Source organism: Arachis duranensis, chromosome 3 (assembly GCF_000817695.3).
Source record: "Arachis duranensis cultivar V14167 chromosome 3, aradu.V14167.gnm2.J7QH, whole genome shotgun sequence".
Classification (NCBI taxonomy): domain Eukaryota; kingdom Viridiplantae; phylum Streptophyta; class Magnoliopsida; order Fabales; family Fabaceae; genus Arachis; species Arachis duranensis.
The window spans coordinates 23,173,338-23,184,323 of record NC_029774.3 but is presented as its reverse complement, the minus strand read 5'-3'; the positions used below and the strand labels follow the sequence as shown (position 1 = coordinate 23,184,323).

Sequence of the window (10,986 nt, the reverse complement as noted above, 5' to 3'; positions counted from 1 at the left end):
GCTGCTATGAGCTTCAATTTAGATCTTTCTTTGTGGTTTCTAATTGAAATGATTGGTTGTTATTCTTGGTCTAATATAAGATAAGGTTATCAACACTCATAGGTAGGAAGCTTATTGGGAGGCTCCTAAAAATCTTTTCTTACCATGGTACACTCTAACCCCGACAACAATATAAGAAAACAGAGGAAAAACAGAGGAAAAAAGAACTCGTACCCCGTTTATTTTTTCCCCACCTTTCTTAACATGTGTCCTATTATGTTGTCTAAGTTGTGTGTTCTTACTGTTGGTATAAATATTTTGATATTATCCCTTAAGAGTTATTACATATCTTGGAGATTTGTTAAGTTTAGATTTATATATTTGATCATTCCTCCAGTATATCAAGTGACTTTTGCAAATAAGTTGAGCTTATCTTTTATCATACAATCCTAATCTTACCATAACTTGATCTATTATTGTGTTTTGCAGTTGCTCAATGTTCCAAATCCTGCTGTTCTTGACATTCCTGTTTGTGCATTGGGGGGTGGATATTGGAATTATATATTATTATACAGATTGCCTAAAGACTAGGTAATACCATTATGAAAACAAGTTTGTTAGGTACTCATAAAGATTTTTTATGCCTTTGAATGATTAATTTAAATTTTTAATTTAGTCAAAAGAAAAATACCGCAAAAGCATTATGTTATTCTTTTGCATGTTGTCAGATAGGTATATCCATGATGAGGAAGGAAGATGAGAACGATGAGTCTATAAAAGTAATTCGTTTCCGTTGCTGTTTCCATATATTTTTTTTAACTCAAAACAAATAAACAAAGGCCATGATTTTATATCAGCTGGATTTGATTTTAAGAAAAGGATTTAGGTTTGGAAATATTTGAAACTTTTCTGTGGTCAATTATTTGAGCTGGAACCAACATACGGACTTAAGAAATTTTTGATTAAAGGTTTTTGTTCTGATTTTTTGCAGGAATCTTCATCTCTTAGAAAAATATTGGCCGTGAACTTCAACTTCCTGCACATGGTAAAAGAAATTCAAAAAATATAGTCATATGAATAAGCATACAAATTAGAAGTTTTTAACAATTATTTGAATGGTTTCTACTCATTGCAATATTGTGCAGTTAGTTGGAGATGATTTCTTGATGTTTAATGCAAAACGCATTGAGAGAGTAGTACTAGAGTATGCATGTAACGCTCTTTTTTAAATGGACTTTGATGGGGTTCCTTTGTTTAGTTCAAAATTGTTCTCACTTTTTCTTCATAAAATTAATCATATTTCGTTAATAAAGATGTTTGGATATCCAGAGTTTGAAAAAAGTTGCTTCTTTATGCAATACCTTAGAAGTAGAGTTTACAACTTTTTTACCCATATTAAAACACTGTTGCATGAGCTATTTTTGATAAATTATTTTTTTTTTAATTGCTATTTTGTTATTTTTTTTATTGCTGTTCTTCCTCTGAAGTTAGAAGTAAAATATTTAAAATTAAATAATTAAAAAAATCAACCAGCAATAATCTCAATGAAATGTAGAATAATGATATAACCAACTAAATGATTGGCATTTTCAGAGGCATCCCTTTGCCTTTCCATATAATAGAGGATAGAATAACAATTATAGCTCTCTATGACGCACAGGACTTTCTCACATTCTTAGTCTTCTTGAGGCAATATTAATATCTAACAAGCAGACAGATGCAACAGCTTTGTTGTATTTGTTTAGCCACATCTGTTCTTTGTTTGTTTATAGATTTTCTGATATGATGGATATCGTATCACCTGCTTTTAGTATGTTTGCCCTTTTATCTGTACAAATCACTTGCTCCTTTTAACTAAAATACCAAGTGAAGTGCAGAACCAAGGTGGGGAACTATTAATGAAAAATAGCAGCTTCCTACTCAAAATAAGATGAAAATAGGATAAAATGTGAGTGAGTTGAAATCCTACAGTTTGGAGACCTTCTCTCTCGAGCATCAGCATAGACTGCACTTGCAATTGAACTGCAGCATAAAATTGCTTCTCAGCAATGAGCATACGTGCTGGAACCTGCATCTTAGATCTTCAGACCCAAAATCCTCCATGAAAGATAGAGAAGTTTAAACAGATAACAGAAAAGGAAGCAATTAAAACAGAAAGTTTAAAAGAAATCAGGAAGCATGCACAAATGTATACATGCAAGCAGAAAATGCAACCTTGAGATGCATTTCCTCTAGCACCTGAGAAAGACATTATATGAACTGGATTTACGGGGTCGGTCATCCTAAAATTGGGACTCACTTGTCTTAAATATTCACTTGTAGCATACCATATCTCATTGGATTGGCGGGTGAATAGAATCCAGAAAAAATACTTATCAAAAAAAGTGATCCATTGAGTCATACTAAGTATATTTGAATTCTATTGATTATAAACTATCGTTATAACAATATAAGAAAAAAAAAATCCCAACATAAATTCTTGGTGCTTCAATACTGGAGAGTTCTAGTCTAGAAGCTCCTTGATGCAGCAATAGACCATGGTTGATCAAATATCTATAGTAGTGCGTTGGTATCACTATGCTAAGAATGAAAATCCATAATAGCATTGATTCACAAGAAGGCAATTGTTAGCATTAGCCTAATTTCATCGCCATTCCAAGCACAGTGAGCTTTCACGAGTTATAATGTCACTGTATATAAGTCTAGTTCTATAGCTTCAATGAATTTTAAGGTCATTATGTGCTTCACATCTAAAACTACTACAAAAGTTCTACACATGTACAGATGTAGCACACTGGATATGAAACTGCAAATGCAATTTTGCATACTGTTTATTCTATCCCAAACTGTTAAAAGAGGCAAAAAGTGACTCCAAGTCATAGCAAATATAATTAGAATATTAGAGGAAGCTAGCGTAAGTTCTGACACGATACTGTCTTTTAATCAGCAACAAACAAAGCAATGCAATTGAATCAAGAAATAAAAAAACAGTAAACACTTGGGAAATAAAGGATTGACCTTAGCAATTCCTTCAATTTGATCCAATAAGGAGATTATGTGTCGCAATGTAACTGAGCGATACCATAATTGATGCAATTGTTTATTGCGCGCACTAAGGTGCTTCTTTGCCTCTGCCAAATCTACCTTTAAGACAGAGATACTCTCAGTGGAATCACTGAAAAGCTTCAAGATCTGAAGATAAACAAGATATTTGTTAAATGGAAAATCATAATGAAAGGCCAATCCTAATTCAGCTACTCTATGTAAACAAGAGAGAAGTGGCAAACTCTTAAGAATTCTACAAAGTAACAACTGCCAAAACTACAATAGGAAGTTTATAGCACAATAAATTGAACAACAATAAGAACAACGAAAACAATAATAACCATCAACCATTTTCCCATTAAGCGGGATGCAAAGTAACTGGGAAATTTAAGGAACTATAATCTGAAGGTGGACCTCCATTAACACCCACAATCAAACTCCCTGAAGTTTCAGTTGTCAAGTACTGGCAGTTTGAACCAATTGTTCCAGGTCAACATAACAATTTTAAAAAGAACCCATGAGAATGAAATATTAAGAAACCTGGGAATAGTTTTGGATAGCTTTGTTGAAGCTACTATGATAGGTTTGTACTACTTCATCCACAACCTCCTCAACAACATCACTTTGCTCCTTCAACAATTGTGCAGCAGCATCACGATCTTTTGACGTCGAAATGTGAACAACATGAGGTAGTGAATCAAAACGAGCAACAGTCCAACTCTCATCTATTTTAGCGAGTTCACGTCTCAAATACTGCATTTCGGTAGAGCAGAAAGACTCAAATTATCACAAATTAGAGAGATTAACACACGACAAAGAGCAATAGAAAACTAGATATATCAATGAAGGTTTTGGAGCAAACAATCTACAGTTCAAATTATAAGCTAGAAGTAAAAGATAATTTTAGTATAAAATAGCAATGAATCCCTCATGTGATGCATACAACTTTGGTTAATATAACCTGCATAGTGGTAAAAGAAGGCCATTTAATAAAAGTAATCCTATCTGTTGAGCAAAGCTAAGTTGGTTTGAAAAGACCATGAAGAGGTGAGGACTTTGAGAGCCAATCTGAAGCATTAAACGGGAAAAGTGTCAGCGTCTGGTGGTTTTTCTGCTGCTTTATTTTAAAGCAGCAGAGACTTATGATATTATTATATGGGCATATCCTAAACTTGCATCATATATAGCATTTTAGTGTCAAAACCAGTACATCTTAGAGTAGATGTTTAGAACCTCTTAACTACAATTACAAACTTTCAAGGTTCATGATTTTTATAGAGGGGTTTCCTCTCGGAGATGCAGACAGATTGCAAAGCTTGGCCTGTTGATGTATTTTTTTGTGTGTATCTTAACCTTCCATAAATTGAGGATTTCTGGTCCTCCATGCCATTTGTAATATCCTTCTGTCCTTGTTTAAGAAAAAGGAAAAAGAAAAAGAAATCAATTTTAAGTTATAATGAGAACAGTTTGCAGTTACAACAGCCTTTTGGCACCAAATGGGGTCAAATATGGGCCTACTTCAGACTAGTGTACTCTGTTGGAACTAAGGATGAAATAGACTGAGGATATAATTATAACATTGGACAGAAGTTGTTCTCCCACCCTTGTAAGGCATGAGCCTTATTCTGGAACATAAACCTAGGTTACTGCACCAAACTGCTCAGAATACAAATCTAGAAAGTAACAAAGGAAAGCTTACAGCTTTGTCTTCAGGCAAAGGCAAGTCATCAAAAAGTCCCATATTTTGCTTTCAATGTATCCACACACCGTAGAAGAGATAAGATTACCTTGTACTAACAAACCCACAGTTCTAAATGGATGAATACAAGTAATGAACACTCAAACTAATTGGCTGTGATAAACATGAATAATGTGAATAATCCAATTTCACCTAAAATAATGAAAAGAATCTGCTTCAATGGGTGCACTAGGCTTCAAGAAATGAAACTTAGTGTAAACCACAAAATTTGGAACCAAAAAAAGAAGGGGGGGAAAGTAAACAGGAAAATAAGGAAGAAGATCAAATGAAGATATAATAGCTATCATAAACTACTTCTGCAAAAGGATTTTCTGAAGCAAAGCACATGGTTTTAAAATCCAACAAAAGATAGTGTTTCAACATAAATAAAACCGATATTCTACTCACTCATAATAAAATGAAGCTGAAAAAAGAATTGTAAAGAAGTAACCAATTATATTGTTTCCGTAATAAGTTAGAACAACAATAAGTTCAGTTTTACCAAAAAAAAAAAAAATTATTTCGGAATATTATCCCCTAATCAACCTCAAAACTCCCAAAAATAATTAAATACTGGTTCAGAACATAGAACAGTTGAGTCTAAGCAGCAAAGCAAACCAAACTTCTTGCTTACGTACACTTATTCCTAATGATTTCCAGATGACAATACCTCCAAATCCAGCTCAAGTAGCAACTAAAACGAGAGTTATTATTTGAACTTCAAATAACCTGGCATCAGCAAAACAAAACAATAAGAAAAGAAATATATAAATAAATAAAACAGTAGATGATTTTGAATTCAACAAAAGAAAAATACGGTTCTAACTTCTAAGTTTGGCACTGAACTATAGTATTAAACATTAAAAACCCCCTATGTCCCCCCTATGTCAGGAAATACCACAATCATCAACCACCAAACCTTTCCTCACTAGGAGGAGGCCCTGGAGCAAGCTCCGTGGATTGTTTCACACAAAGCATAAGCACAATTTTCTTGGTCATTCGGCAAAAGAGAAACTACACTTATTTCCAATGCAATATCCAAAAATTTCTAACATTAAGTAGTGATCAGAAACAACCACGAGAAGGGATCAACAATAGATTACTGAATTAAATTTTTGCAAATCTTAAAGCACCTAACAATCAAAGCATAATTAAACATCATTTCTACCGCTGTTCATTACTATACGGTAACTAAACACACACACCTTTATCACGAACGATCTTATACTGATACAAAATGACATCAGGATTCAGAAGTCGGGCAACGAAAAGCTAGCTGCGAATTGGAAAGGACCCTATAAGATTGTTGAAGTCTTAGGGAAAGGTTAGTATAAGGTATCCGACTTACAAGGGATGGAACTCTCGAGGTCGTGGCACGCGTGTAACTTGAAGAAGTACTACAGTTAGATAGCGCACCTTGTTCCTTGGCATACTCATTTTTCCCGACTTCATAATTTTTTTTCGAGAAGGATTTTTTCGGAAGGGGATTTAACGAGGCACCATAACACGGGTTAAGAGTAGTCAAAATCCTATTAGCCAATTTATGGAAAAGCATTTTTCATTTATCAATGATAAATCCACTTCATTCTTAAAAGTTTCCTATAAAAATGCATTAATTTAAGCTTGACAAACCGCAAAAATCATTATCCGACCTAGAATGGTCGGCAAGTTGAAGCGATGAGGTACAAATTAATATAAGAAGTTATGTAAACAATTTGTAAAATCAACCTCAAAATCAAGGCAGAATAAAAACGAAATGAAAAAGTAACTTGACAAAGTCCGATTACAGGAAGTCGGAACTTACAAAGAAAAGCACTATACTGACCTACTTCACCGACATCATTTAACTTAGCAAAAAAATAGTATTAAAAAGTTGTCAAAACACGATTTGCAACTAAACGGCTATATAGGCTAAGATCTAATTCGACAAAAAATAATTACTGAAAACCTATAATCATGATGAAAATGAAGAAAGGTTTTTTGATAAAAAAAAAAAACTAAAATTGTCAAAAAAAAATACAACTAAAAAAGTGATCGAGGCTACAAGCTATTACAAAAAAAAAAAAAAAAATTGTTCTTAAAAGACCCACACATTGGGCCATTCAAACTGCTAAAGACAGAATTACAAAGGATTAAGCTGCTCTTCTGTGACAGTATCTTCAGCTTGGGTGGAAGGAGTCGGGTCATACTCAGAAATCGGCACAGCTGCGATGGGGCTAGTCGGAGAAGGAGGGAGCTCACCACTAATGACCTCATTCCCAGAGGGGACCTTGGGATTTTGGGAAATTTGATTGATCTCTGTATCCGAAATTTTCGGGTCGTGCAAATGAACCTCCTCATCATCCTCGGGAGCCAGGACGATCTTCTCGTCTACCACAATATTATCTTGGCTGATTAGGGAAAGGTCTGCCTCAGCAGCAATAACTTGAAACTATGCCTTTGAATTTGCAAACATTTCATCCATTCCTTCAGCCACATATTCCTCGAGTTCTGCATATTTGTCCCGAACATTAGCCAGCTCATCCACTAGGTCGAGCCTCTCCCCGAAGACATGGGTGTAGCTCTCCTCCGCCTTCATTCTTAAATCCTTTGACATAGCCAAGGCCGTCTCCGCCTGTTTTGCCTTTGCCTGAGCTTTGCCCAAGTCGGACAACAATGTATCACTCTCCTCTTCAGGCTCCTTTTTTGTCTCCTCCAATGAAACCACCTCGACTTGGGTAGCCACCAAGGAGCTGTGAGTGGCGCTAAGGGAAGTTTTCTCCAACTCTCTGGTCAATGCTGCACACACGCTTGCTGTTCGAATTCTACCTCGGGCCAGGAGCTGAAGATGGCTTTTGAGGGACACATCATCCATACTAATGTGGCTATGAGGGAGAATATGTTTTTCGCTCCATGCAAGCCCGTCAAAGCCCATGTTGTATATGCTTTCCCACTCTGCAGTCTTTTACCTTTTGGGATTTTGTTCGGAGGAAGAAGGATGAGGACGGGCCACAACACTATCAGTGGCGGAGATAAAGAGAATTATTTTACCTTTTGGGATTTTGTTCGGAGGAAGAAGGATGAGGACGGGCCACAACACTATCAGTGGCGGAGATAAAGAGAATTAGCCAAAACGGAGGGACGGGTATAACCTATACATATAAAATGTAAAGTATTTTTAAATAAACCGTAATGATATTTTATTGATATTAAAATATAAATTAATTTTTTAATTATTCTTAATGTCTTATTTTAATTATATTAAGTATTTAAAATATTTTTTGTTTTAATAAATAATAATATATACTATATCTAAATTTATTTTAAGAATATATATTAAGAATAAGACCGGACACGCTGACACGTGATGGTATTTAGGTGTGTCCAAGTGTGTCCGAAGAAGAATTTTTTATTTTTTATTGAGACACGGTTTGGACATAGCAGACACGCGTGTCGGACGAGTGTCGTGTCCAAAATGTGTCCGACACGCAGACACGGCAACTCATCAAAGTGTCCGTGCTTCATAGAATAAAAGAAAGGATGGCTACCTAGTTCGGACTAGAGTTGACTAGGATCCCTAAGAATTTTTTGGTGTCTAAATAGGGAGGCCAGCCCTAATACTCTTGAAATAAGCCAATTACACTCATTTCGAGCTAATCTAAATCATCTACATTATACTTGGCTATTACTGGTCTCTCTTCTCAATACAATGAAAAAAGGGTTCATCGTTCTTGTAAATGAAGAAAGGTTGGGCATCCTTAACAGTTCGGATTAAAAAAATAATTTTTAAAATCGTGAAAAGACTAGTCAAAATAGAAAAAACTTTCCTCCCCTAAACAACTCAGAAAGAAACCTAACCTAATTTTTTAGAACTAAAAGGTTTGGTAAGCACAAAGAGATAGAAGAACACTTTCAGGGAAGGTCGGATATCCAATTCCCGACAAAGGAGTTGGTATATTTTCAGAAAAGTCCATGAGTTAGGGTGTAGTTGGGTAGGAGCAACGTTGCAAGTACAGAGGACATTAATCTCAAAGTCAGAAAAAGGAAACCTAACGTCTAGCTTAGTGAAAAGGCAATCATCATAAAAGAAAGGGCATTCCGACCTATCCAATGTTAGAAAACATACCCTCTCCTCGGAATCAGCTACCACTATCTCATAGTTCCGCTCATCTTTCTGGTTTTCATACAATCTATGGTGCCTCTGGAAGATTCCGACATACTTTCTATCAATAACAAGGACAGGAGTAAGAACAGAAATATCTACCCAGGTTAAGTGAGAGGGAACTTTGGTTAACATATTGTAAATTACAGAGCGAGACATTAAGGCTATACTTACAAATGCAACACACAAAGAAAAATCGTCACAACAAGTCGGAAAGTCGGACAATAGTCACAAAGAAGTCAGGTCATTATTAATGACACCAGCAATTAACAACAGTTCTCATAAAATCTCATAAACACAGCGAATCATCATCAAATTTCGAACACAGAAATGATATTGCTTCCAACCAAGCAAAAGCGATACCATTTGAGAATAATACAACCATATCAAAGTCCCTAGCAACAAATCCCAAGCAGCGAACAGTTTTCAACAAGTTTTCAAGAACAAACAAGAAGTGACAATACTAAAGGAAATACAAAACCCCATCACCAACAACATTTTAAATGACCATTCAAAATCTAAGGAAAATACAAGTACCCAGAGCAATTGTAATAGAACGAAAATGGATAAAAACACCAACCTTAATGAAATGCAGAAGTAAAGAGGCACGTCAAACAGCAAGAAACACGAACGTTTCTCTTTGAAAAAGCAAAACGAGAACTTTCAAAGGGTTCAAGATGAAGAAATATTGACTTAGAATGCAGTATAAAGCAAAGAACAAAGGAAGAAGAGTGAAGGGGGGGTTTTTTGATGAAGGAAACGAGGCAAGGTGAGCGTTTTCAGTAACAGAAAAGAAAAAAGAGGAAAGAGATTAACTTTTTATGAACAAGGGGAAAAAAAGACATTTTTCACCCCTCTTTAAAGCCACGTGCGGATTTTCAGAAAACTACCAGGTAACATTCGCCATGTTATTAAAGTGGCAACGTTTCAAAATTTTGAAACATCTCGAGTACCCAACCTCTTGAAGGCGGCATACCTGACAATGGAGACTGGAGCCACAAATACTTGGATCCGACCTTATGAAAGCTCAAACTTAAGTAGGGGGTACAGTTCATACCCTGACCCAAATGCAGTCCAGGCCCATTAAGGATAAAGGCCCCTCAAGGGTAGCCTCTTCCACTCACCCGACCTTCTAAGAGGCTGAATGCGTTAAGGAGGTTCAGTTCCACTTATCTAAATAAGTAAGTGCCTCTCCAAATCTCTCATACTATTTCTATCTCTCCTAAAAGATAGACCCAACAAACTCTCAAGATAAAGAGAACGACTGTCCACCAATAAAAGTGGAACTCCTAAAAAAAGGTGATTATCTTTTTACTATAAATACACTGACACCCCTCAGGTATATTCAAGTTCCTATCTACTAAAAACTTGCTTAAAGCCTTTGTTAACTTAAGCATCGGAGTCTCTTACAGGTACTACCCCTACCTTCTCACAACGAACTCGAACGGCGGCACCTCGGCATTAGAACAAGTTGGACGCTGCCTTAGAAGAAGTCTGGACCTCACGTTCAGACCCAAATTACCGTTTCAGGTAACTCTCAGAACAATAACTTTCTTATATACTTAATAAATTAATCAATTAATTAACTGATATAATGAATTATAATTAATTGATTAATATAAATTATAATAAATTGTATAATAATTAAATATTTAATTAAATTCATTAGTTAATATTTATTGTAACGAATTGAATTTAATAAGTTAAAAAAATAAATTAAAAGATATTTTAAAAAATATGTTATGTTAGTTTTATCATTAAATATAGAAATATAATATTTATATAATAAAATAGATAAAATAAATAGATAGAATAGATAGAATAGATACCATATTCAGAAGAAATGATATTAAATATTATCTTAGTAACTTCAAAATAAATCGAACCGAGCTTTAGACAAGTTCAACTAGTATTTCAAGCATTCAACCCACAAAATTCTATAGTTGCAGCAGCATCTATTGTAGAAAAAATTAGAAATATATTCCTGCAAAACTGACAACATTCCACAATTCCCACATAATTAGGCGACGTCCTTCATCATTCATCAAGAAAATCTAAATTCCAAGTGAGCTACATAAATGGC

General features: G+C 35.0%; 2 protein-coding genes and 1 pseudogene across 3 annotated transcripts in view; 1 reads left to right on the top strand and 2 right to left on the bottom strand.

The window, feature by feature from the left end:
* Positions 1 to 6,650, bottom strand: part of LOC107478069 (exocyst complex component SEC8) — a 12,366-nt gene extending 5,716 nt beyond the window's left edge. The window contains exons 1-5 of one of the 2 annotated variants that reach the window (XM_021137884.2): positions 5,397 to 6,650; positions 4,724 to 4,834; positions 3,565 to 3,777; positions 2,998 to 3,171; positions 1,220 to 2,047 (exon numbers count right to left, since the gene is read on the bottom strand). In XM_021137884.2, coding sequence (XP_020993543.2) covers positions 1,817 to 2,047; positions 2,998 to 3,171; positions 3,565 to 3,777; positions 4,724 to 4,765 — 660 coding nt within the window. In that variant the 5' untranslated portion in view covers positions 4,766 to 4,834; positions 5,397 to 6,650 and the 3' untranslated portion in view covers positions 1,220 to 1,816. Of the gene's footprint in view, positions 1 to 1,219; positions 2,048 to 2,997; positions 3,172 to 3,564; positions 3,778 to 4,723; positions 4,835 to 5,396 lie in introns of those variants that run through there. The other variant, XM_052258780.1, reaches the window with a different exon arrangement.
* The window catches only part of LOC110279059 (vacuolar protein-sorting-associated protein 33 homolog), a 28,863-nt pseudogene that overhangs the window by 9,661 nt on the left and 8,216 nt on the right, over positions 1 to 10,986 (top strand).
* LOC127745660 (uncharacterized) lies at positions 6,854 to 7,895 on the bottom strand. The gene is made up of 2 exons (XM_052258781.1): positions 7,793 to 7,895; positions 6,854 to 7,710 (listed from the first exon to the last, which is right to left on the bottom strand). Exon 2 carries the CDS (start codon positions 7,674 to 7,676, stop codon positions 7,194 to 7,196), a length of 483 nt encoding a protein of 160 aa, XP_052114741.1. The 5' UTR covers positions 7,677 to 7,710; positions 7,793 to 7,895; the 3' UTR covers positions 6,854 to 7,193.

Excerpts from the sequence above, each read along its gene's own strand:
- LOC127745660 (XM_052258781.1), bottom strand. The coding sequence starts at position 7,676 with ATGGGCTTTGACGGGCTTGCATGGAGCGAAAAACATATTCTCCCTCAT.